Genomic DNA, 27,911 nt, shown 5'->3' with positions numbered 1-27,911 from the left:
CTTTAATGTATTGCTTATAACCATGCTCTGATTTGTCATGTTTCTGTGGCTGCAAAGCTGGGTGGCCCTATGACCAAGAGGCCAACTCACAGAACAAAAAAACTAGAAGACACAAGCAAAAAGGAAAAAAGTAGAAACTTCAAAAAAAAAAGAAAAAGTATTTAGGAAAATGCACTGTTTTTAAAGCTCTACACTTGGACATCTGTGCAGTGTGCTGTTTGAGTGTCATACTCCTCCATATCACATCAACAAAAATAATGAAAAGAAAAACGAGACTACAGTAATAAGACATTGATTCAATTAAGTCAATCACATCTATTTCATGTGAGACTTCCAGTAACTATGAAAGGCAGCCAAATTTAAACCGCTCCCAGAATCTATAAAAACTAATTGACTTTCTGATTGAGTTAGCTTTACAGAAGAGCTATCTGAGAGCACAGTTTAATTCTCTTCTCCCAATATTTTCTGCTGTTTTGCTTACAGTGCAGAGCTTCTTTATCTCGTGCCCCTCTGCAGTCAATTTAATATTGATTAATCCTCCTGCTTGTAGCAGCTCCCACAGACATCCACTGAGCTCTGCAGGACTACAAGGGCTGGTCTGCACAGAGTCTGATCTGTTCAGGATCAGATACGCTGTGATTTTATTACTCAATCACAGTAACAAGGGCTATCCAAAAAGCTTAGGCATAGCCAGCGGTTCCTCATCCTTCTCAACAGAAAGCCCAAATCACAACAGGCAAAGGGAATCCTTTAGGAGTCAGCTATTGTTGATATGAATATGCTTCACACAGCTTCTTCCAGCAGTTGCTTTCCAGCTATCAGCTCACTGCCATCCATTTCTGCTGCTCTCTCGCACAGCTCTCTATCAAGCTATACATCAGATCCCACGGCCAAGATTCTCCTTTCTCCTGAGACTTAATGCAGCTATATATCATTATAAGCATTGATTTATATCTATGAGGATCTTCCACTTGTGCCTTCATCTTCCAGCCGATCCATTAGCAGCAGTTAAGTGAGGATGAGATGAGATGTTTTCATACGAGGGACTGTTACAACAGTGCTGTAAAGAACCTCAGCCGCAGCAAAGAAAAAGTGCAGTAAGCAGCTCCAAGTGGAGCGGGCAAGAAAGCTGGGATCTAATAAAGCAGTGACAAAATCCTCACTGATGCCTACCCACAGCTCCATCCCGCAGCACTGCCGCTCCTGCCCTGCCCGCTGTCAGCACTCACACACTGAGATGCTGAACCCGGTGTCTCAGCACCGAACACTGTGCTTCCTTGCCCAAAGGGCTGCAATTCTTTCTCTTACTTCACATTCCGCGCATTTTCACACGTGTAAAGAGAAGGCAGCTGTGCCGTATTTTTAGCTTAACCGGCCGAATGAGGAAGGAAAAGCAAAGCATTATCTTGCACTATTGAGCATACTAATGACGCCTTTCCAACCTCATCACCATTCCCATCAAAACTAACATGTTCATTTACATTCTTCGTACAGTGCCAACCATGTGCACGGCAGCACGACACCCTGTGTGAAGAGAAGAGCTGCCTCATTACAAGAGACAAAAGCATCATGTTCTGATTCCGACCTCATGATGACATGAATAACAAACTACTCCAAAGAATACAGATTATAGGAAGACTAAGATGTTGTCTTTTCACGTGCTTTAAAAATTACATAACTAAAAAGGATGCTAAGGAATTTTATTTAGAGATGGTGCCAGTGATGCAAAGTTCACTTCAGAATGAAACAGGCTTCAGGCAGGCAATTCTGCAGTACACTGCTGCCTAAATGAGCCTCCTGTATTGCAAAGTATGTATGGTTTCCATTTGCAAAGTGGCAGAAGAAACAGCACCGTGTGCAATACTGTTTTCACGAAAGCATGCTCCTTCAGCTCTATCTGAAACTGAAGTATTTCTTATCTAATTGAAAGCACAGATACAGTCAACAAAAACGTTAAGTAAATTGCACACATCATTTCTAATTAGCACTGACAAGAAAGGGTCACGATATCCATTTACCAATTTTCCATTCTAAATACAGCCTGAATTTCATGAACTATCTTCTCTAGTCCTATTATCTAGAAGTTTCAGTGGTATTTTGCTAAGAAATAAAAGATGCACTGCCTGGATGTATGTGTGTTCTTCAGCTCTAGCAGAGGCCACCCAGTGGTCAGGTACAGCAGGAGAAACTCACTCTCTGGGTACCTGCAGGTCTGCATATCATCTGTGAAAAGAAGACTGGAAAAGAATTGCTGTGCCTTACTGCTTTAGCTGTGTCTTCCCTGCTGAGAGGCAGCAGTGGTGCAGCTGCTGTCAGAGACCTGCTCTGCTTCACAGCAGCACACACGCTGCCAATGCTGTGAAAATGAGATTTGAAGCAGCACTTGCAATGTTTGGAGCTGCTCTTTTCCCAGTCCTTTCTCTCTCACAATGAGCACCTCCATGGGAAGATTTACATCCATACAGCATTCTATAAAGTTTTAAAATAAATACATATTTTGACAACCTTAAGCCTAGGCAGCCTGAAAATACAGCTAAAGTGCTTGTAAGATGTACTGCAGGTATGTAATATATCATGTGGGGTTAGCTGAGATAAAGGTTTAAATAATAGCACACTTAAAAATACCGTAAGATGGGTGCAGATATAAAATATATATTACTCACCTATAATCTCACTTCCGTGTGTGTAAATAATATATAGTCGCTGAGCAACATGCAGTAATTCCAGCATAGACCAGGCTGAGGTCAGACTCGAGGCCACTGAGCATTTTTCGGTCACAAAATGCACTGCTACAAAGATCTTTAAAGCCAATGGCAGCACACAGTGCTGACCAACAGGTAGGAGAGCTCAGACAAACAGCAACAAGAAGACATCCATGAGAGATAATGCCTTTCTTGGGTCAGCTCCTCTCTTCACAAAAAACCCAGCCTGTTGAAGCAGATTTCTGTTTACACACTGAAATTCAGCACTTCCTTTTTTTTTACACACAATAAAATTTTCAAGCAATTTGTGTACTTACGGCGATCTACATTTTAGCCTCAAGGGCTGGGGTTTGGAAGCGTGTTTTTGCCGCTGATATTTTCTTTGTTACTTAATACCTCTCCTTTCTGATAACCTTGAACACAGTGACCCCAGGTGGCAGATAGGACAGCTGCTGTCAGACCGAGCCAAACCTTCACATCCCAGGAGGCTGAGGATCTCCTGCATCCTAAGCCAGGAGTGGGTCCTCCCTAAGGGACTGGGGAGGCTTCATTCCAAGCAGATCAATAACAGTCCTTATGGGAAAGAGCAACAGGTCCTGCTATGGTTTTGGTTTCACAACCGCCGTTCCCCATCTGTGCAGGGAAGTTTCTCTAACAGTGTGGCCCTGAGCTTTGTTAGAGTGCTGGCAGGAGTCCAGCAGCACCAACCTCCACGTGGGCTAATTCACACTGCAGAGAAGCCAGGTAAATTACCCTGCACAAATCTGTGTGCTGCCACAGCCAGGCAGGTTGCTCTGCCCAAGCTTGATCATTTTGGTAGCTCCGAACTACTAACTTGCCCCATAGGCACGTATGAAGTTGACTATAAAAATGAGACACAGATCTAGAGCCAACAAAAAACACTAAGTAGTCTCCAACTCCTTTTTATTTTTATTTTAATAGGACTTCAGCTTCTTAGTGCCTTTATGCAAGCCCCAGTCATCCCACCTCACTGTTCCAACTGCCTCAACAGCTCACTGGTTCCTCTCATTATACTGCCTGGACAAAAATTCAGCTGCACGAAGCCTGTATTCTGTGACTTGCAACAACGCAATGTAAAACAGCACAAATGAAAGCATTGCTGAGGCTAACTAGAAAATTAACAGTAGGCCAGCAACTTACAGTAGCTCGACCATCTTTACAGCCCTGCTTTATTTCACAGGTAGAATGGGTGGGTGAGCCATCTCCTCTGCTCTGGGGCAAGGCTCAGGCTAGAACAGCAGCCAGTGTATCTGTAGGGCTTTGCTCAGAGGCTCTGCTCTGGGAGAGAAAAGCATCCTTGTGAGGTCATGTAAACAAATTAACTTAAGTGCAATGGGAGACTTTCAAGCTGCTCATCAAACAGAGCTGCCCAACAATATTTATTACACGGTAATTTAATTTGTATCAGTTAGCCACTAAATTCATAGATGTTAATTAACTTCACGTGTGTGATTTTCAGTCTTGAGCCAAAAGATCTCAGAGAGAGAAGGAAGCACAGGATATGTCAGTGCCTTCCCAGCCAGACTGCTCCCCATTTGCTGGAGTCCCCTCATGGAGATGGAACTATCCTGCCATTGCCAGAGGGTGTCACTACGGCACTAGAACAAAGCAAGCAACCAAATAAAACTGATAAATAAATGTGAAGTCTACCAGAAATAAGATCTATGTAAACTCTACGTGAACAGTGCTTCATGTCACCCATGGGCACTAAGAACATGGTTCTGGAGTCTAACAACAATCAAACACAGTGTGCTCTCTTTCTCCCTGTATCTCTTGTGCTCTAATCTGATTTATAACACTAAGCATTGGAAGGAAGGAAGAAAGAAAGTACCTATTAGAGCTATTTGCAGAATCTCCATTGTTCCCACACAATTTAACCTTGTTTTCCATGAAAGCATCCTTTGAAAATGAAACTATTCTAAATGCAGATTGCTCGCGCTCACAGTAAATGTATTCGTCAGGCAATTGTTTTAATAGGAAGTTACTGCAAAAGAAATCTAAATTTTCTGGCATAATGACGTACAGTCCAGGTAATTAAAAACAATCTACAATGAAATGAAGATCAGATTTCAAGTGCTGAATTTGGCTAAAATCCTGAGCCGTAAGATGGAGGAAGTTCCAAACACAAAGAACGCAGTGAATGAGAACGCTCAGATGCCAATGAAAAAAAGGTGCAACACAGCAGATCCTAAGGTGTACTGAATCAGTATGCTTATTGCCTTGCCAGTCAATGCCTTTATTTCCAAAAAATGCTTGGAGTCACATGACTGACCACAAGTCTACATTAATACAGTGTGTAGGATGGCCACGAAGACTTTACAGATGTCAACATCTATGAAGTGCTCCATTAGGGTGTGCATGGAAGGGATCAAACACTAACCAGGCACGCCTTGGAGGCAACCTGCTATCAGAGGGTGGGCTGGGCTTGAAAAGGAGAACTCTAAGCCCCAGATGTCACAACAAACTGTCTCAGCTGGCAATTAATAATGGGCAGCACTACTTTGGTTATATTTCAGTATTAGAGGACAGTTTTGATAACGTTGCAAAGCTCTTGTTAACCTGTCATGGAATCAAACTGCATATTCTAATAATAGAACAATAATTTTGTGTTCTTGGAAATAAATTATAGTCAAAGCATGGGATTTAATAAATAAGAGAGAAAACGTGACACACAACATACCATTAAGGAACCGCGAGTAAACTTGGATGAACCACAACTCATGCCAAATCACTATCTTAAACCACGCTACTAAAAGCAAAGAAAAGCCTGCACTGATGTTGCAACAGTACTGATGAAAGCAGCTGCAAAAGGAACACAGGTCAGCTGTGGTGATGAAACTGTCAGGACTTGGAACCGTGGTGCTGCTATGGTATTTTAATACAGCAAATGCAGTCCATCATGGTGAAGGTTCAGTTGGCTGTTCTGGGAGTTACTAGGATGTCAGAAGTCCAAGGTCTGTTTCTGGATATTAAAAAGTAATTGCTATTCAGCTCAAGAGATCTTGATGTGCCTCTGTCAGGAAAAGACTTGGACCAAAGTTTATCTGCCACACACGGAAAGGGGAAAAGTGAGCGAGCGAGGGGAAAAGTCTTGCAAATCTCTTAAACAAAAAAATTAAACTCAGAGAGTGTATAAATGTGTTGCTTTGACTCTACTGTCTCTCCCTGTTTTTTTATCTTCACACAGCTGACTTTTCATGACAAACAGATCTCACAGAATATCAGAAATACGAAAAAAAAATGTGGAAACCTGCACTGGAATTTGGCTTAATGACAGCAAAATTTGTCTTTCCTTGAAAGTGCAAAGAGAGACACAGGGAGCTCCGGCCTTTATGTGGGCCTTGTGGTAACCGCAAATATGAAATACACTGTTATGTGAACAGTGGTGTTTTCCCATTAATGTGAATTAAAGCCCATGAGTGTGCAGTGTACTCTTCTCACCTCAATTGTCCTATCTGGAAAGTCATTCTCTGTATGCCAGCCTTTTCCTAGGATATTCATTCACATTTTCAAATTCTATGGGATCGCGACACAACTCTACTTTATTTTTTCACTCTGTTTTATCCACAAAAAGAAAAGTGAACTAATCTTGATTCTGCAAACAGTGATGATAATTGCCAATATTTTAGTTAATTGCCAATCTTCTCACTATTTAGATGAACTAGAACCAGGACATAGAAGTACACAGCCCAACAAAGTGGGCTAGATGTCATCAGAGGAATAATTTTTGTACAACCCCATTACTATGTACTTGCTTAGGAGCAAATCACTTAAGAGTAAGCTTGAGTGGGTATGGCTCTTTGGGCAAAAAAACAACATTCAGCCCCACTGCTGGCTTCTTCACACTCCCCATGAGCAGTGCCATCAGCCGTGTTGTGCAGCACCAAGAACCGACCAACTAATCCATGCTGAGGCAGCCTCAGCTTTCCTGATGCTATCGAACACAGACTACAGAGGCTCCTGAATAATATCCAATCATTTGTAACTGCACTAAAACAATAGTTCAGAAAGACACCCAACATATGCCTATTTCAGGCATCCAAAAATCAGTCAGGCCCCAAGTTACAGCAGCTTGGCTTTCAGGCATACCAACGTTGTATTTTCAAATGTTTTGTTCGCAAGAGATGAGTGCTGATTCTTTATTAAGTGAAATAAATTTTCATGTCATCACATTTTGCCATCTTTGAAAAAAAAACCCAATATAATGGAGCACTTCAGCATGTTCTTTAAGAACTAGCAGCAGCGGAGAGCCAAGCTTGATCCGAAGACTTCATACAATGGAAAATCTGCCACATGCCAAGCTAGTTTAAATTATGGATCAGTTCCCTGGTTACTCAAAAAAGCAAAAACTAAACTTTTCCAGTCTGAACGTGCCCAGCTTCACCCACCAGCTTCAGGATGTCGCATACCTCAGCCTACTGAAGATACCTTTGCTATCACCCACCTTCCCCTTCCAGACCACGATCGAGTCTCCCTCCATTCTGCTTTGCCAGACTCAACACACTCTGCATTTACAGATCTGCTAAGATGCTGAGTGCCTTAAAATGGCATCCGGTGCTGTTTTCTGGATATGCAGATACTACACAAAGGACTGTGCTATACACTTCTAATGCAAATTTCATCTGTCAACAAGCTTGTCTTCATATCGTTTATATAACGTAAAAATGAACATAAAAAATGAAACCCTTACCAAGAAAGTGCTAGCTTTGTGCTTTCTTTATTTAATTTCTGAAAGCAAAAGGCATTTGACAACTAAATTCATTTTATGGCATTCTTTTAGAAGAAAAACAGAGAGAAAAGGACTATGATGGTGCCAAAGGGTTAAAGCGTTCCGTGTCGGTCAGTCTGAATATCTGAATTTAGCAGCTGACAGTGCATGGTGTGTCAGTCTCTTACAGCTGTTCCAGAGGATTCAAAGACAGTCTTTGTTTCTCGAAATCTTAGCAACTGTTACTTTTTTCCAAAGACAAGACAGACCAGCTGTTACCTCACAAGATGCAATGTACTTCAGGTCAAAATCTTTAGCAAGGAACTTGTAAAACAAGAACTAAATCATTGTTTGGGTTTGTCAGATTTTTTTTCATTAAAACGGAGTTAGGAGCCTAGCAGTCAAATAACTCACACTCGGTACTTCCATTAAGTGCACTGGAATGACAGAGAAATTTCATCTGGTTGCTAAGCTGAATCTTCTATTTCTATAAGAAAAAAAAAAAAAAACAAAAAGAAGAAACAAAAAAACCCCCCCGAGCCACAGAATCCCTCAGTATAATAGATTGCTTTCTGTTCTAAGGTCAGTTCCTTTCTCCTTCCAAGCACTGTGCTACTAAGCAGATGTCATCGTGTCATGGAAAGGCACGGATCGAAACATTCGCAATATAAGACGGGGATTTTCAGGAGTACTTTAGTGGAGTGAAATGTTCACTTCCCACTATATATCAATCAGTGCAAATATCTGGTTCCCTTAAGCTCTTTGAACATCCTCTTCTAAATGCATAACTAAGCAACTTAATCACACAGTTGATCCTCCAGTACCGGTACCGGTAATACTCCCACTTAGAGACACGGAGGCTTTCAAAGCTGTGGAAGGTTGCAAAATCAGTCACCTAATGAAGACTTATTAGAGCAAGAGTAGCTGTTGACAGCTTACCTACAACCTCTCCGAAACAAACAAAAAAAAGGAATGATTTCTTTAGAGAGCTTGAGCTGAAGTAAACCATTGTTCTTCCATGTGCAAAGACAAATTGCTGCTCCCAACCAGCTTCCAGCTGCTCCATGCGAAGGACAAAGCCTTGCTGAGAAGAGTGGATGTTCTTTTATTCAACCTTTGTGTTTAATTCTGGAAAGCCTTAGCATTGAGTAATACAAATTCAGAGCCACTGCCAGATAATTGTTGTGTAAAGAAACCCACAAAGGCACACTCACACACTCTGCAGCGGCAGATTTCAGAAGGCCTGTTAAATTCAGCCTTAATTCTTCTATTCTACATATACAGAGATAAGTTAAGACTCAGTATTTTTTTGTAAGCATGTGTGAATACTGTTTGTCACAGGTAATTTTTCCTAGGTCTAAAAAGGATTTAGGTAAATCACTTCTCTGCTTTCAATTTGTTTTTCAGAATTGGTGACATATTGCCCATATGCAAACCACTTTTATGCAGAATTAAAAATAACTGTCATTAGGAATGGCGCCAGTAGTATTTGTGATGAAGAATATAAACTGTGTAACAAAACACTGGGGGTGAATCACAGCCCCTAAAAAGCAACGAACTGACAGTATTTGTTTCTAAAGATAAAAATATCCAGAAATACCAAATGTGTGTGCTTTTAGTTATGTTTAAGAGAATAACCTATCTACCAGGCCAAGAAGTGACATCAAGAAAAGGATTCTCTAGGACAAAATCTGCACACTGTCAGAATGCCGGAAAGGGATTGATAGTAAAGCAGATGCAATCTCCTGATGACTGCTGAGAGCAGAACTTTGCATAACTAATTTAAGGACTGCTGCCTGCAGGCACTACAATGGTAATTAAAGACAGTAATTCTTGGGTAAATGAGATGGATGCACTGGAAAATAGAGTCAGTGTTAAATTCACAGCTAATCCTTGAATGGAGAATTGGATCATTTCTTTTCCAAGCGGCTGGGCAATTCTACCTGGTTTCATTTCCATCACTACTGCCAGACGACTGTTGTCTCCAAAATCCATAACTTCTCCCAGTTTAAGTAGTATTCCTCATTGGCAAGCTCCAATTCAGCAAGACAGAATGTGCTTCAATTTATACACATGAGTAATTCCTTTGACATCCACAGCAAGTCAATGGAACAACTCACATAGTTAAACACGCTGTTTTAAAAACCACGCTCAATCAAAGCTATAAACAAGGCATGAAAGGCACAGTGAAAAGCTGGGCTGCCAGACTGTTTACCTGCAAAATACTGCAGTGTTACCCACAGAAGGAAAGCTTTTGTTTAGTACGCTTTGGTTCATTTGAGAGATGAGCTTCCTCTTACTGACTGCTTACAAAACAGGCTAATCTTCTAATATGATCGACCATCAAGACAAACATCTCACAGAGAGGTTACGCACCAGTTTCTTCTTTACAGTATCTGTTTTACTAGGAATTACTAGGGCCAACTAACCAACCCCAGGAGCTCCATCTCAGACGGGACATTCACACCTCTACAAACCCGCGCAGGCTGCAGCCCACCCTCCAGCATACCATGCAAAGCAGATTGAGATGATGCTGTGCTTTATGCTCAGCTGCGTCTTTCCACTGCCTCCCTTAGGCAAGCAGAAGCATTTCTGTGACCAGGTGGTGGGAACTGATCTGACCTGAAAATTGTCCCAACAAGAGGAGGATGAAGATCTCACTCTCCAGAGCACTGACCTGGCTAGCTGCAGCTGCACAAGTGCACGAGAGCAGCAATAGCAGCATACAGCCAAGCTCTGGCACTAACTGCACTGCTTATTTTGGTAGCAGCTCAGAGTTACTTTGGGTTAAATTAATTGTGAAACCATACCCTGAGGTTCCTGGTTTAGGTGTATTTGAGCGGCAGCCAACTTAGATGCCAACAACAGGCAGAGTAAATATTCTACCTAAACATCCATGTGGTTTCAGCAGCTACAAAAATAATAATGCAGCCCAATCAGAAGTTTCTTGCACTGCTGTGCACACTGCAGCCATCTATGAAGCAGAGGCAGAAGCTAGACCGTGTTTGTTTTTTAACAGAAGAGTTAAGTTACAAATGCAAGGAAAATACAGGATGTGTAATGAATATGTCATAGCTGTGGCATCCTGTTTCTGAAACATCTTGCTCCTGAATGGTGCCGTCTTAGGTTTCTTCCACACATATGAGGCTTTCCAGCTGGCCTGCAGCCAGTGCTTTAATAAAACACGGTATTATGCAGAAGTGAATAAAGCTTATAGTAATCATAATGTCCTTGAAATTCACTAATCACAAGTTTTAAAAATATTTTAATATGAGATCAACATGACAACAAGTAAAATTCATCTGTTAGATATGGAAAACCACTTTTCACACGTTTAGATTGTGCCTATACTGAAAAACACACCCACATCATTAATGGCCTGGATGACAGCATACAGGATGTTTTGAATTTGAAATCTGTAACTAGCTGTAAAGAAGCTGCAAGCACTTCAGAAAACAAGATAAGGATGTAAAATCATTTCAAACTGAAGAAACGGACTGCAAAAGTACTTGCAATAAAGACACAACTGCTAAGTATTACATGGGGGTTAAAATAATCAACGGCACAAACACGTGATGCACGTTCACTGCCAAGGTAGAAGAAGGTCCAATGATTCTGGTGATCACATGCTAAGCAGAAGTCAACAATATGCTGTTGCTGTGAAAAATACTAAAGATACAAGAAAGATGTGGATTAACAGAATAAAGTTGAGGAGAACAAAAATGGTCAGTGGTCTGAGTAACCTGGTCTACAAAGGAAGAAGGGCAGAAATAGATTCAATCTGAGAAAACAGAAAATGCGACTAGAAACAACAACCCTTCAAATACATAAAAAACAGGAAGAAAAAAAAAAAAAAGAAAGATGTAAACAGGAAGCATACATTACTGTCCTACACTACTGAGAATCCAAGAGTGACAAAAACACGACCGAGAATCCTCCCATCCACAGAGGACAAAATAGACTTTGTTCGAAGAGATTGCCTAACCTGTCTCAGCAATCATAGACTCTCCAATCTATTTAAGTAACCTCACCACAAGAAATTATTACCACATGTCTAGTTTACTTCCATCTTGTACAATTTAAGCCTAATTCTGATGTTTTGTCTTCGGGGTACAGAGACATATGATTACTCATTTCCCCTTTGTGGCAGCCCTTAATACATTTTAAGAATGTTATTGTGTCTCAGTGCTGAGGAAATCTTAATTTGGACTCTGATGTCTTTCAAACAGCGTATACTTGAGCCCAGCGTGTCCCTAAAGGAGCCCACTTTGGCACCAATCATGGCTTACAAAACAGCCTCAATTGCAGTCTGCATCACAGAGCACGGATTACGTAAAACATCTGTAAGAAGGCGGTGGAACATCTTCCTGAAACAGCAAGATGATGGCACCTACAGCACTGTGTGCAGTTCCATCTGCAGTGTGTTTCTGAAGATGCTGGGAAAAGAGTTACAATTCTTTCTTGGAGAAAACTCTTGGTTGGCTTGCATGCCCAGCACAAGTGCCAAGTTTCATTTTTATGCATCAGCTCTAACAAGCGTAGAAAATAAAATAATGCCCTTTACTCTGACATCTTTGCCATGCAGGCAACACACGAGCAATGTAAAACTACGTGCTCCTGCAGTAAAGATGGCAGTTCTTCCTACCCCTTATTGTTGTTTCTTTGCACTTCCGTAAAAGCTCAGTATTTTAGCAAAAGCATTAAATGGTCTAACTTTTGTTTCCAAAGCATTTCCACACCAGTTTACGGTTCAAGAAAGCCACTTTATTATTAATCCAAGTAATAAAACACAAAAATACTCTGAAAGTTGTCACAGGCATCACAGCTGTTTGTAGAGCAGCAAAGAAGAATAAAACACTTGGGAAAATGACTCTATTGGTCTGAATATGCATGTAAAACAGCGACTTGCTCTCTCTACTCCCTGATGAGCAAGTTTTACAGAGCTTTTACATATAAATTTTACATACAATCTACATAAAGATACAGCTGAACATTTTCCCAGTCCACTTCTGAATGTGGTTAGGCATCCATCAAGCTTCTGAGCAGGGACAGAAAGACAGCTCATGATTCACAGCAGAGCAGGCAGGCACAGGTGACATCCTGGAACCAAGACTGACATGCCTGCTGATCTCAAACTGTTTATGCTGCAGTTCCTTCTCCTTCTCCTCCTTGACTACTGTCAGCTGTAGAAACTTCTGTTTCCGGGAACAGAAACTTCTGATCCCATTGCAGGTCATCTCCAAACCTTCTCACTCTTCCTCTTCAGGTCAGAGTTCCCAATGGCTGTCCCTGTCCAGTACAGACTGAACATCCTGTCAATTAAATGATGAGATGAAATCTTTCATTTTTATCCTCAAAGGGAAAATGAACTTTCTTCCTTCTTTCTCCCCTTGACTATCCAACACCATGGCAAAGCCAAGGGTGTGTACTTCCACTCCATCACTACATGCTGAACTAATAAAAATTCTTGTTAGCTACTCTGCTAGGTTAGAGGAGATTGGGACAACCAAACTAGCCCCTTGTCACTAGTTTTGACTTTATACACCATTTCACAACAAGGAAACCTTAGAGGATGCTAATCTACTGGAAATCCAAGAGTGGGAAAGGAAATAAAACGTTGCCAAGTTATGGGTGTAATTCTGTCTTTGCATAGATAGAAATCACTCACTGCTTGCTGACTGAACAAAACCAAATAAGCCAAGAGGGCATCAATACAATACACCCTGCCTTGCTGATTTGTCCCATATGCAAAATTCTCAAGTGTCACATACTAAAAGAAAGGGGAAAGTTTATGCAAACTCTAACAGCCTTCAGAATTTGGCCTGTAATAGGAGCATAGCTGGATCTGAACCATGAGATCATGTTCAAACTAGGAGGAGTAATACCACAAGGAAATTTTTCAACTAGATTTTCAAATTTTTCAACTAGAATCCAGCCACTAGAATCAATACTGCAGGCCACTTAAGACAACCTTGGCACATATCAACTTCACTTCTCATCAGCACGTTGGAGGGAAATTAGAAAGACAGCAGACATGTCTTTCAGAAAGTACATCTAAATCTGCAATTCAAACTTTTTAAAGTTCTTTCATTAAGTACAAATGTCATAATCAAGGACTGGTGTTTTATTTAATAATTTTTACTGGTACTGCCTCAAAGATGCAACAGAGGCACAACAGAAAACAGAGAAACAAGATGGCTTCTGCCATCAACAGAAGTTAAAGACAAACTGTGGCAAAGAAGATCGGTTCCAAAAAAGTAAATTTCCCAAAAATACCTTGCAGTTAGTGTCAGCACAGCACTTTTCCCTAGTAAAATGAAAAGAGGGTGAATGCATCTTACCTGGCTACAGGTCCAAATCCACTGATGTTCCATCTCAAAGCTCTCAAGGCTGCTCATGTGTGAACAGGCTGGAGGGCAATTCCTGGTTCTTCTGAGCACACAGCCTGCACAGCGCTGCCTTCTGTATCAGAAGTTGTTCCATGCTGCAAAGAGCTCCCTCCAGAGCCACGACACAAGAATCTGTTGTGAAGGACTGTGCATACATACGTGAGGCTTCGGTGAGCAACAGCTCAGGACCAGACAAACACAGAGCTGCTGATCTGGCAGTGATCACACCTAGCAAGTTTTTAGAGTGCTTTCTACCTTGGAAAACTGTCCTCTTGGTGGCCATCTCCACAGTTTCTTCATGATGTTTGCACAATACGACAAACTACACTTTTACCAAAAAATCTTGCTGCCCTTACATCTCAGCTTAACGAACACGCTTCATTGTTTGCTACTAAAATTCTCTTTCAAGAGTTTTTAAGCAGTTGAAAAAGAAGAAAGGAGGAGAGAGGAGAGTTAGAACACACCACAGCTAAAGAGCTGACGACCACATCGCTTTTCAGAGCTGCACTGTTCTTACACTATTAGCTGTTCTTGAAATGTACATTTTGACAAGAGTTGCTGATAATCTAGCTCTGTCGCTTTCAGCATCTATGCATTTACAGTTCCTTAGTGACTGAACTTATCAGTATAATTTTGCACTGGAGGCTGTGTGTATGTACGTGTGCATGTATGTGCAATTGCAAGATAGATGGCAAACCTTGTTCCACCACGGCATATAAAAAGATGTCACCTAAAATAAGACCATGAATGCAAACAGAATGGAAACAAAGATGACTTGAACAAAACTATTTGTAACACCAGTGCAAAAAGGTACTTTTTTTACCTTGACTTCAGCAGGACTTCTCGTGTAATTCACGTGGAATATTTGACACAGATAACGTTACACTTTGTGCTTATAAATAAGGGCTTATGTCAGACATAAGGATCTTCACAGCTGCAAGCAGTAAGTGGATGGAACGCAAGTCCCATGGACAGCCACCGGAAAGATTAACTTATGAATCTTCTCAGACAGGAAGAAAAAGTGCAAGTTAACCATTGCAAACAAAGACTTGGCCCTGCTAGCTCATCCTAACCCACCTGAACACCTTCTTTACTTCAGAGAATGGTCAACCACAACACTTAATGAAACAACACCACCTTCAGTGTAGGAAGCACTGAAGTGAATAAACACAGTCACCACTGCAGCACAGAAAATGAAATACTCTTATCTAGTTTTCCACCATTCCAAGAGGACAGAACCCCAAATGAAGTCATACACCACGTACTTTATTGAACTGGCTGTTTGCATCAACCAGATGCAAAGTGCAAGTGAGAGCAATGGTACACTCCACCTTGATGACTTCACACCTGACCAAAAAAAAAAAAAAAATCAAAAAAACCCACAAAGGCAATAGCATGATATCAAGAGGGAGCTCAATAAAATGCAAAGAAGGGTCCATCACAATCCTATCTGCAAAAGCAGACTGCATGTGTCCTCCCTGAGTTCTTTTTTCTTCCAACACGAGCGATAGCTTGCTATGTTTGTCTCAAGGCCTGAATGTGGCACTTCAGCGAGGGAGATGATACACAGCTGAATAACCTCCACTGCAGAATCCAGGAACCAAGAAGCTCCCAAGTTTTTGACAGCAGAGGCAATACACACCTGGTGAAACCACAGTACAAGGACTGCAAAAATTCAGAACAGCCTATGACATTTCTACAGCACACACATTGGAGGCACCCTGTGCACACCTCTTCCCCCCTACCATATGCCTGTAATGGGATAATCTGGCTGAAAAGTAAATAAATGGTTAGGAGACCATAACCATGATGCACACTTAGCACAGTGCTGGAAAAACTGCTTTTCTTTCCCTCTCGTCCATACTCAGGTAACATATTGCCAAAATGTGCCTTTTCCAACCAGAAAATGTACCCTACCACTACAGTCATGTCAGTATGCAGATGGTATAATCAGGATTTTTGGCAGTTCTGTACAAGAATTCTCTGTTGTGGGTAAAAAAGCTAGAAGAAATGTTCAGTTACTCCTCTCCTACTTACACCAGAAATCTGCATGCTAATGCAGTATCATAATAATTAGGATTGCAAAGTAATTAAACCTTGTAAATGGCTTCAAGAGGGACTGAAATTTGCACACTTGAGAACACGCTTTGATTGAAAGCGTTATGAGCACAGCCCCATTGAAGGACTGCATTGCTTGATGTTCTGCTAGTAAAAACAATTCCCAATTCTACCAGTCTGTCTCATCTCCACATCATTTAAAAATTCATCACTGGTGCACCAGTTCACCATGAAGGGTTAACTCAAGAGAACAATGAAGAAAATCACCATCAACATGGCTCCCTGCTTTGTGACATCTCTCCACTGTAACGCTGGGCCACTGACAATTGGCAGCTGGTACAGCTACCCACCCAGCTCTGCACAGACCCCACATGGCTTCATTGAAGCCATATTTCTCTAGATCGTTTATGAAACTGTCACACACATTAGACACTAAAGCCATAGTGAAACTCAAGCTGCAATGCCTTCCCTAGCTACAAGACTTGTTCAACAAACATAGAAGTACATTTTCAAGGTTTTAAAAATCATTCTGGCTGCTACTGATCAAACAGTTTTTCAAAATAAAATAAAATAAATTTACCTGTAATTCTCTTTTAGCTCTTAGTAAATATTATATTTTTACTGTCCCACTGTTCAGTCACCTCAGCTCTCTGAAGCTACAGCAAATGGATCTGAGATCACTTGAGCTAGGACCTTCCAGGATCCTAGAAGGAAGCCCACCAGGTACAGCTGACTTGCAATCATTAAATATGTTCACATAAATTCTCAACTCCTGTTTCTTTTTCAGTGTGTCATTCTATCCTTTGTCACAATGCCATGTGTGTGGAGGGCTGCCATCTAGTAGAACTTAAAACCAACGGTGAGTAGCTCTGGTCTTCAACGACCATTCTAAGATAAAACCTGACACAATCCTCAGGTCAAGTTATGGAATCCATTAAATCATAAAGCACCTCATACCTTCGTTCATTGTCATCGAGATGAGCAAAGAGCACGTTCTTGGAGATGGCCTTTGCCAGAGCAGTCATAGTTTTATAGTCCTTCGGAATAACCTGTGGGTGAAAAGAAAGAAGAGCAATTACATGTCTGATTGCATTTCCTCGTAATTCTTGAAATCTGTGGAAAATTCCATTATTCAAGATAACAGATGCAATTTGATTTCAATCACTGGGACAGATTTAGGCTATAATATAAAGCCACTAAGAAAGTAATAAATTACAGTTTTGATAACATGGGGATAAGAATTGATGTTCTCAACATGACAACCAGAAAAGAAATGCAAGCTCTGAAACGACTAGGGAGAAAGATAGCCATAAAATACCATAATTAGCAGGTACTGGCAGCTGTGCAGTATCCTATCAAGTCTATGAGACTGAGGAAAATACATCTCTTATTCTTCTCTCTCACGAAGAGTTTCAGAAGCAACCTACTTTTAAAAATGAGTAAAATTTCTCCAAGGAAAAGGAAAAAAAATGAATTGATTACACAATGTTTTTCATACTGGTTGTGGCATAAGAAACTTTGACCATCGACCTGGGTCAAAACTCACATTTTGCTTCTTGGCTAGTGAGAAGATTTATGCTGGAGAATAAAGAGGTATTTTATTTGCTAATTGAAGAGAAGGCACACATTCTCTACTATGTGAATTTGGTCATAATCCTGAAAGTTTAAATTCTATTAAGTTAAACAAAATGGGTATTTGGCTAGTAACTTTTTCTTGTTTTTTCCTCCTATCAAAGAAACCCCGGACTGACCTGCAGTTCTGCATTTCTGTTCTATGAAAACAACCTAGCTGTTCAGCTTACTGCTGCTGAGCCAAGAGGGGATAATCTAAACCACTGACACTCAGCTCTCGCTGACGATAAAATACTGCTGACTAGCCTCTCTTAGTCTCAATCTGAAGCAATGAAAGCTACAGGGCACAGATTTAGGTGGGTCTCATGGGACAGGGACACAGAAAACACAGGAAAGATTCCTTAGGTGTCACAGCAACCAGACATCAACAAAATGAAAAGTCTAAACGAATCACTTGATCACACCTTACATCATTTTTCTAAGTAACCATTAAGCGTTCTCTTCAAGCAGATCAACTCCTTCACAACAAAATTCCCATTCTGTCAGTTGTTCTGGTAGCACTGTGTCAGACGTGCTGACAAACATTGCTTTCTCTGGTTTCAGGACGAAGCGATGAAACAAGCAGCCGCAGTGATCTCAGTGCTCTTGTGAATGGAACCACCCCAGATGTTTGCTCAAGTCACTCAGCTAAATCTCCTTTCATTTTCTCTCCAGTGACATAACTCACCACTTTCCCTTTAGCACTATTCATCCTACGGCTCACCCTCCAGTGGATCCTTCAAGCTGCTTATGACCCACATGTGTTTCTATCCAGCGCCTGAATTCAAGCCAACGGTTCTTCCTGGCTGTTAGCTAAAAATCCTTCTCTTTGCAATAGCTTAATACAACCCTTGCCTTGCTTTTTACACTTTTTCATTTCTTTCGTAATTCATCCCTCCAGCATCTCCCTCTGTTTCTTATTCCAGAAACCTCTGTCACAAACACACAGCTTCAGGGTTCACCATGGGAATCATTTGCTTATGGCAGAAGACAAAGCAAGAAACAAAACATCCCATAGCTAGTCCTACATCCCTTGCAGTATCTATAGCTGACAGAAAACCATCCCTACATCATGTATTACTTAAACTCAGTCAGTTTCTAGGGAATTAAAATTGCAGCAGTCCTTGCCCCAGAGCACCCAGAATGTGATCTGTACTGCTGTTTCCAGCTGTGGGCCAATTACTGCCTACTAATCCTGCTGCTGGGAAAAGGAATAAAAAGTTAATTTCAGGATCTATCCAAAACAGGAAACATTACCCAGGGAGTAATGGCTGAGAATTAACTACTCCATAACGGGAGGCAACAGATTAGCAGCATTCCTCAACAAAGGAAAGAATACAGAATGCTGAAGCAACATGCTTAGAAAAATACTTTATTAATACACTAAGAGGCAGCAAATGTACTTGAGAAGACGGTCGAGCCATGGCTTTGCTGACATGAGGACGACACTCTACAAGCTGACCGGTGCTTCTAAGCACTAAAAATAAGCAGAATACAAGTCACTTCATCGCCCTGCAGGGACATGACAAAGCATTACCTTTCTAACATAAGAAACAGCATCTTCTTCTGTGTACACCTCTGCACTGACTCCTCCTCTCCTGCGTCGGGCTTTTACTACTGGGTTGGGAGGCGGAGGAGAAATCTCATCGTCATGGGAATCAGACTGGGAACTGGACTTCTGCCGAGCCAGTATCTGTTTGCATTCTTCCTGCAAGGCAAAAAGAGAGAAATGAAACATCTCTTACCCATGTAAGACTCAATATGCTTCCTCTATGACTCTCATACTACTCTCAACTACTTCATTTCTACATCTAGATGTTTGGAAATGCACACAAGTACTGGTCAAAGAAAATTAAAAATGTGCAGCTTGAAAGACTGACACCAACTCCAATGTGTATACAGGCACCATCACTCCAGTACTTGATCTGTCCAATACTTTTACACTTAAAGGAAACCAATATATTATAAACCACAGACATTTCATTGCAGCTACTTCTGGCTGAGAAAGAAGAAGAATAACTTCTTTTGCTAACTCTCCAACACCACAGCTGTTCCTTGCTCAGTTGGCTTTTACATATCTTTGTCTCTTGTACAGAGAACATACCCAAAGTCACATATTAACATGTTAGATGTGTTCCTTCATCTTGCTCTGCTTTGCTCACTACTGCAAGACAGAACAAAGATGTTCCCTATTCCAGAATTTCTACCATGTAACAGACTTATAACTAATGGGACTACTTCCAAGCAAGCAAGATCCAAGGTAGGCTCCAGAGGACTGCAAGAAATGATGGCTGGCTTAGCACCAGCTGGCCAATAGGGAGGTTATCCTCCGCATCCTTGGAGGACAGAGTTAAGTACAAAGGGGAATCCCTGAAAATATGGTAACAAGAGCGGGAAAAATCTTCTAGGAAGGATGTGAGAGACACAAGATGCTGTCAATTCATACACTGAATTATCTGATTTCTGAAGAGCTCATACAAACACAGCTACCCATAGTTATAACATTTTCAGGCATAAAATGCACAAGTCCTTTGTAGAAATCCAAAAACCTACACCTGAGCAGCACTGGTTGTTCTACCGCCTCTCCAGTGCCCTGGCTCATTCATTCCAGCCTCCTCTGACCCTACTCAAGGTGAGGGAGAAGGGCCACAGGATGGATCTCGCATCCAGTCCTCAGCTTGTCCCATAAAGGAAACTGTGGGGGATATGAACATTGTGAGCAGTCATCCTGCCTGGGCAGCAGTAGGATGAATAAATCCAGTGATTTATTTGCTGTCACCTCCTCCCTTACCATACACACGAGGTACACCCTGATAGTCTCAGAGCTGTGTTATGGATGCACAAACACACAGCACTCGTCAGGCTGCCGGCTGAACAGCCCCAGTATTTCTGAGAACTCACACTAGTGGAGTTGCAGGCTGTGTGAAAGAAAAAAGAAAACGCAGCAGTGCTAAGGCCCCTGCACAGCCAGCAAAGCCAATTTCCCTTTGACAGCAATACCAGAATCTGGACACAACTAATTTCTGATGAGATTCAGCGATTTGAGCTAGTAAATGGAGTCAGTGGAGGAGGAAGGACCTCAGAGCATCAGCACCAGACGTGGCAAATCACCAACACGGCCAGTTGGTCTTACTGTCACAGGAAATGAGTTACAGCTAACTCATCAGGTATGACACCACAAAAGAGTGGTACAGAAAACTGGCGAAAGTTCACAATTTTTAAGCTTGCCAGAAAAACAAATGATTAATATCTGTTTTGCCACCGATGTTTACAAATGTCTGACAAATCCAGTCATGCCACTTGTCTTTTCTGGTCTCACTCCAGCTTCCTTCTGCACCATCACAAACACTGCCCCCATCAACAACTTCAGGAGCTTTCATACCGACCTTCAACGCGTTACGGCAGTTGAAATAAACAGCAAAGTAGTATTTCTTGTGCTGCATAATTCAAAGTAACAGGCCCCACATTACCGTTTTGATTAAGGGACTACTAAAACATTTGAGAAACAGGCACTGAGCTAACACTTATGGAGCTGGCTGGAGAGGTGAGGTCCTGACCTGCCTGAGACAATGCCGAGTTCCTTCTGGTATCAGTTTTTGTTGTTTTTTTAATGGGGATTGCTAAACTACAACTCCTGGACCATAGCACAGTTGAGTTAGATGATGTACACAAACAAAACCAACAAACAAGCTGACTTCAGATGTATTAAATCGTTACTGGAACTTTTCCATTTCCAATTCAAATTTCAGATAATAGCACAGAATGCATAAAAAATGACTCAGCAGGCCCTATTTAAGCACTCTCATCAACTTCTTCCCCATGCACAACTCCTCTCTGACTGCCCTTAGCTTCCCTTAGCACAATTATGCATTTGCAGAAATACAAACATGACAGATAAACATATGTGCACTATTTATTTTCATTGCATTTAAAACCCAGCCATCAAAAACAAACCTACGACCGAAGAGTTTGAAATACTGTCACCAGTATTTCAGCTTCTGTATCTCTTTACAGTTAACATTGTGTTTTTATGCCACACAAACAAAACCAAACACATCTTCTTCATAAGCTTAACTGAAAGGTAAAGAAGACTTTTCAGAGCAGAAAGCAGTTGAAAGTACACTAAAAGGTAACTGTAACAAGGAGCAGTCAGTAAGCAGTTAGAGGAATGCAGCTCTTACACAGCTCCTTTAATACACGCTCAGAGTGAAAAGCAAGAGCTTGCCACATTCAAATATCAAACAGACACTTCTTCAGCACACACTGCATGAAGGCACTTCCAAGGAATTAATAAATATCTCCTCTGCCCCAGCACGGATTTATGCAAGAAAGCAAGTTCAATGAGATAAAAATTAATATCACAAAGCATGCTCTGAAACCCAAATACCTTCTAAAGTAAAAAAGATATGAAAGGATTATAAAAGTGAGTTACCATATGATTCATTTTAAAAGGAAGGCTCTTCGCTACAAACTCCTTTTATATAAACAGCAGATAGTTGACTGGCAGCCTTTTTCATATGCCGCTATTTGTAGGCTAGGTAAGATTTCCATTACTGAGCTAAAGAGTGCCTTTTGAAAATAAAGCACACACTGTATCCCAGGTTAAGCTTTCACAAAGCCATCTTCCATATATCCTGGGGTGGAACTGCACAAATACAGCAAATACGTTAAAGGAGGAACAGTTCTTCAAACAGCCCTCAGGCACAGCTTGGTGTGGACGCCTGTGCAGACCTCACTCTCAAGTAAACACCTTACCATCTTTTGTTGTCATGACAACAAGCCATCTCACTCCATTCGAATCACACAGATAATTCACGATGGCAGAGAAATCCTATTTCCCAATCACGTCCACTTTAAAACGAGGGACTCCAGAAAGCACATGGAAGTCAACAGCAAACACAGCGTGACAAACCTCCGAGCAAGCTGCAGCGAGCACCTCGCTCCTCACTCTATCCTTCACCTGCTGCACTGCTGCCAGCAGAGTTGCTCCTGACTCGTGCAGCAGACAGGATGAGGCTCTCCAAAACACAGGGTCTGAGGCAGATACCCGTACACACAGCCCATGCCATTTTGGGCAAGCTTTGCCTGGTTTTCAGTGCTGGTTCAGCAGTGAGAACCCCCTGCAATGCCTACAGGCCCAAGGCAGTGCCTGTGCAATCTGGTGACTTGGAACAGCAGCCTGCAGTCACTGCTATGGTGCAGCACAGTGACAGACCATCACACCCCAAAGGTACAAACCAGCCCTGCTGTGTTACAATAACACCTAATCTAACCAAATTCCATGAAAGTCGTGTTGTGACTGATTAAAAACCTAGCTGGAGCTGTGCACAAAAGACTTCCCTGTGATTTGTGGTGGAGATGAATTGTGAAACAGGAATACCACAGCTGACTTCAATAGGTATGCCAACCAAACCATAAATTGGAAAGAAAACATACCGCCTTTGCATCAAACTCAAAGCAAAAAGAGCTAATACACACATCTGTAGCAGTGACCCATTTATCTTTTGAATGTTCCCCTCTGGCTAACATAGTGGTGTTGCAAGAGGCTGGTGTATAAAACACAGGAATTTAGCAAGCTGTCCTCAGTGCGTGGGGTCATTGCCTCTTCTGATTAATGCTTTTAGGAGTTTTTAATGTTTTAAACACCAGAGAAGCAACCACAATGACAAGCAAGTTCTCAGATTTACCCTTCCTTTCAGCCTACTGCTCAAGAGCACACACCGACAGCTCTCCTGTCTCTTGGCTGGAGCATTTCCAAACAGAAAGTCACTTTCAGTAGTTCCTCTCCTCATTGTTCCTTTCAGGCTTTGTCACTGTCTGGAAACACAGTGTTTAAGTTCACGGAAGGATAGCATCTGACAAGGCTCCAAATCATTGCACAGCTTTAAAACAGGATTCCAGGAAGACTTTAAAAGCACGTCAGCTGTTAGGTATCACAGCTCACCACCTCCGATCCGCTTCCTACAACTTCTGTGTTCAAAAGGAACACAAAGCACATTCTAAATTAAATATTTTCTTTTTCTTCCCCCTCTCTCACCTCCCAAGCACAGTGTCTTCTGACTGAGGCCTAGAATCTGCTTTCATTTCATCCACAGCAAATGTAAAGCCTCGCTCATGCACAAGTAAACTAATCTCTCTTTGCACTGGAACTGACCCCCAGGAAACACTGTCAATACAGGAAGGTCTGTAACAGCATGCCTTCATTTTTGGAGAATGACACAATGATTAACAGCAAGCCACTCCTTTGGAAGCCCAGGACTCACTGATTCCATCACTGAATTTGGGAGGTCTTAAATGTCTTACCCACCCTTTTCTTTGTCACAGCAGACAACTCTATAATCTCTTCAGATCATTCAGACCAGTAATCTGAGACCGTTCACACACTCCTAACCACCATTCCTCTGCCTTTTGGATGTTAAATGCTATCTTTTCTTCCACAGCATCACAAAAAATAACCTAAACATTCACCTCCACTAATTTATCCAGTTCATACCTGTCCTCCACTCTAACCGCCACTACTGCATCCTCTGTGGTCTCTCTGCACCATCGTTCATTCCCAATTTCCAATCTAGGCAAATTCTCCTGCCATAAATCTTCCTACATTTCTGTAGCTCTGCCTCACTGCTTGCCATCCTGTGTCCCTTTACCTCCTGCAACACGTTAACACTTCTTATCTTCCCTTCCAGTGTCTTGCAGTAGCTCAGCCCATCACCACCTCTTCTCTGCTTACTTTACCACGAGGCACACGAATGAAAGGTTCTCTTACAAAACAACACACCATATTCCTGATACTTACAAGCTTATGTAATCAACACTTCAGTGTGTAAAATCCAGCCAAATACCAAATGTGTGCATGCATACCTGGGGTAAGGAGAAACATGCCTGCAGGAAAGTTCACTTTATTATAAATTGCATTTCTCTAGAAATATTCTGCATTCTGACAAAACATAAATACTGGCAGAGACTACAGAAGAATGCAGAAGATTAATGTTCAAATACTGAAACTCTTTATTATACACAAACAGACTCTAATTTACTAACAGTAAATAGTCTTTCCATCCTACTTTACAGCAAACTTGTCACACGTGTGCCCTTATTTTTCCGATGATGTCTGTATGCAATACTGTCTAATATCACAAGGTGGAGCTACCCAGACAACCTCATTTTGCTCTATCTGATTTCAGATGGCACAGCCCGGTGTTCTGCAAAACTCTTTTGTTTTGGATGGTACTTGAAGGCAGATAGCATCAGCCCAGTCCAAAAACCACTGCTGATCCACAGCAAGCCATGGCATTAAGTTCAGCCTGTGCATGACAGCATTCCTCTTGTGTGAGCAGAGGGCAACAGAAGGAACCAGGTGAGCACTCAGATCCAGAAGGCAGCAGCAGAGTGCCTGGCTCAGCTTGCAAAGACACTGCACTGAAATACAGGGAGTGCAAAATGGCTCCACCAGAACACTGAGACATTTCTAAACATAAACTGAAGGTGCTGTTCTCTTCTGCACCATTTTCTTTGCTAGTTCTACTCATAACCTTTTTCTGTGGAGCAGAAGTTTAGCTTGGTCTGCCATGACAACTCCACCTTTGATCATATAATCACAGCACTAATCAGTCTGACACCAATGAAAGTTCTGCAGTCTCACAGTAGGTGAAAATACAAGGCTTTGCCTGCAATTTCTTACTAATTAACTAATTCAGCTCTCTCCCCACACGGGAGCAAAAAGGTAGAGCACAGATGCTGAGCTAACAGCAAACGTGCCCTATTAGTGTGCTGCTCATTCCCACACAAACATCTCTAGCAGTTAAATTCACCATCCAGTTCAGATTCCTCACAGTAACTAAATATGGCAACTGCTGTCCAAAAACAGGATAAAATTCATTTAAACGATTTCTCTATCTTTACAAGTCATTCAAAATGTGACTGTTCCCAAATTTGCACTGTTAAGCCCTGATTCTGCACGCAAACCCGTTGTTTTCATAGTTTTTCCACTAAATAAAGATTTTGTTTGTCAGTTCTGCACAGCTGGAAAAAATAACTGACCTTGTTCCTACCTGACACTGTGCAGTCAGAAACCGTGGCTCCCCTGAGATCAATTGTGTGCAGGAAGAAGATGAACAACACTGCAGAAGACCCTTTGGTTCTACAACTCAATGAGAAGGGACAGCTACTCCTCTGGGATGCAGATTTCTTTCAACAGCATTATGCAACTGACCAAGTCAAAGTATTATCCTTCAGCAGAAAATCCCCCACAGTACAATCAATCTCAAGAAAGTCCTCAAAAATGGCTGAGCAAGGAAGTCAAACTGCTGTAGGAACAAGAATTACACCACAGGAAATCTCCAGAAGCATCCTAATGGCCTTCAGCTCAGGCAGCTTAGCTCTCAGACTGCCCTACATCCATACTACGCATCATATTCACACTATTTGCTGTCCTGGGACTGTCTGTTTCTGAACAATCTCTTGTGATTCACAGCAGTTCTGTTTTTGCATCCAGATCAATATTCTGTTACAGAATTCCAATGTTCTTTGGGAAATAATAGGAGATTACATAAAAGACTGCAGAATACCCAAGGGTAGGAACTGACACCAACTGTCAATGTTCCTGCAGTGCATAAAGTCAAATTCCCCCAGAGTAACTCAAGTAATCCCACCAGCCATGCAGTTTGTTCTAAAACACTATGGCATATTTTAATGTATTTGACAAAAGCGGCGCTCATCCTTCTGGGCAGGGAGTCTGGGATTGCATATACTAAGCCAGATAACAATTCATAACAAAGGAAATTCAAGACATAATTCTCTTCAAATGGGACTCGGCTCTAAGGAGTTTAGCAGAGGCAGAATCAAAAGATGGTTTTGTTGTTGTTTTTTTTTTAAACAATGCACGATACAACGAAAATAAGTTTGTACTTCCTATTCATACCCAACGTTCCAGGCATTCTTTGTGAATTTCCACCTGGATACAACGTTTGTATTTATTTTCAGGCTGCACAAATTTGGCATATATCCACAGATAGAGAAAAGCAGACAAATGATAGTTGTGTACAATGTTTCTATCATCAGTAATACACAGCTCCGTGCATTATTCACTAGTTAATTGTTCTTGCCTTGGCCTAGTTCTGTTCCTAGGAGGAAAATAATATACATAAAACTCCTACCTCAAGCCTACAAATGTTATGCACTTAATTAGGAAAAAAAAAAACCAACCCAAAACCTCAAACATAACAACAGTCTTTTTACATTAATTATGTAAATAAAGTGTCTTATAGGATAAGGACTCATACACCTAACAACTTGCAGCCCTGTGTGCTCATGAGCATCTACTTCTTGAGAAATCCCACCCCCTAAAAAAGCAGCATCCACACCATCTGCAATTCCTGCAAAAGATACCAATACGCTTCAGGCAAGATTTGCCTGAGAATGTTTTACAGTATGTTTCCCCTCTACACTGCTTCTGAATACAGCCACAGTAAATGAAATCTCTCTGAATGCATCTCTCATTGGAGATCCTAGGATACGCAATACAGGAAGGAGGAATAAATTAAGTTGGCAGGCTTCAATGGTTTTAAGTACCTGCTGGTTCCCTGACTGTTTCAGTTTAAAGGGCAAGGGAAAAAGCACTTCACCTGACACCAGAATGAACAGGGAACAGCATCTTTTGCTCTATCCACAGATGAGAGCTGAGAATGTCATGCATCATAATTCAGAGTATGCATCCAAGTTCTTGGGTCGCTTGTAACAAGTTCAGTATGATGAGAAATATAATCTGGTGTTATGGACAGTAACAGCATCATGGTAGCCATCAGCAAATAAAGGGCGGTTGATTTGTTTGTTTCTAACAGTTTTTGTTTTATAACAATCGTTTGCTAATTCAAAAGCTAAAAAGAAAAGTGCACCCGAACATCTGAAACGTTTTTAACAATCTTTTCAGCTTAAAATCAGAAAATTATGTGTCATGTTAAAATCACTGACCTTTTCTAATTTTTCGAAGTGTTCTCTGAGGAACTTCATGGGTCGGTCTGGTTTTGCTATGCAGAGATTTACAATGCACTCCTTTAAGATCTGCTGGATGTTGTGCTTCTGAACATAGAGCTCACATCCCTTCAGGCTCTCGTCTTCTTCCACACTGCAGGAAGAAGCAGCAGCCATCTTCAGGCTCGTAAACAGTAAACAGACCTGGGTAAAGAAAATGGTGTAAGAAAGAGACAGTTCTTTATCAGAGGAACTTGGAGCAGCAGAGATAGACGAGTACTGCCTATGGCTGTCAATCCGGAACACTTTGATGCTCTGCAAACGCTAACCACAGGATCAACACATTGGCAACTACGAAAAGCGCATTTCAACTCCTCAACATCTACAAATAACGGTACAATGAATCACAAGGCCACGAGTTGCAGAGGCAGTCATTAAACACCGGTACAAAGC

General features: G+C 41.5%; 1 protein-coding gene across 1 annotated transcript in view; it reads right to left on the bottom strand.

Moving 5' to 3' along the window:
- Positions 1 to 27,656, bottom strand: part of PRKAR1B (protein kinase cAMP-dependent type I regulatory subunit beta) — a gene marked incomplete at its 3' end in the record, with an annotated part of 84,864 nt that extends 57,208 nt beyond the window's left edge. The window contains exons 1-3 of the mRNA XM_079543052.1: positions 27,459 to 27,656; positions 19,027 to 19,197; positions 16,836 to 16,927 (exon numbers count right to left, since the gene is read on the bottom strand). Coding sequence (XP_079399178.1) covers positions 16,836 to 16,927; positions 19,027 to 19,197; positions 27,459 to 27,635 — 440 coding nt within the window. The 5' untranslated portion in view covers positions 27,636 to 27,656. The remainder of the gene's footprint in view (positions 1 to 16,835; positions 16,928 to 19,026; positions 19,198 to 27,458) is intronic.
- Between the last annotated feature and the right edge of the window lie 255 nt (positions 27,657 to 27,911).

This window comes from Tetrao urogallus, assembly GCF_951394365.1.
Source record: "Tetrao urogallus genome assembly, chromosome: 15".
NCBI classification, from domain to species: Eukaryota; Metazoa; Chordata; class Aves; order Galliformes; family Phasianidae; genus Tetrao; species Tetrao urogallus.
This window is presented reverse-complemented; position numbering and strand designations above follow the sequence as displayed.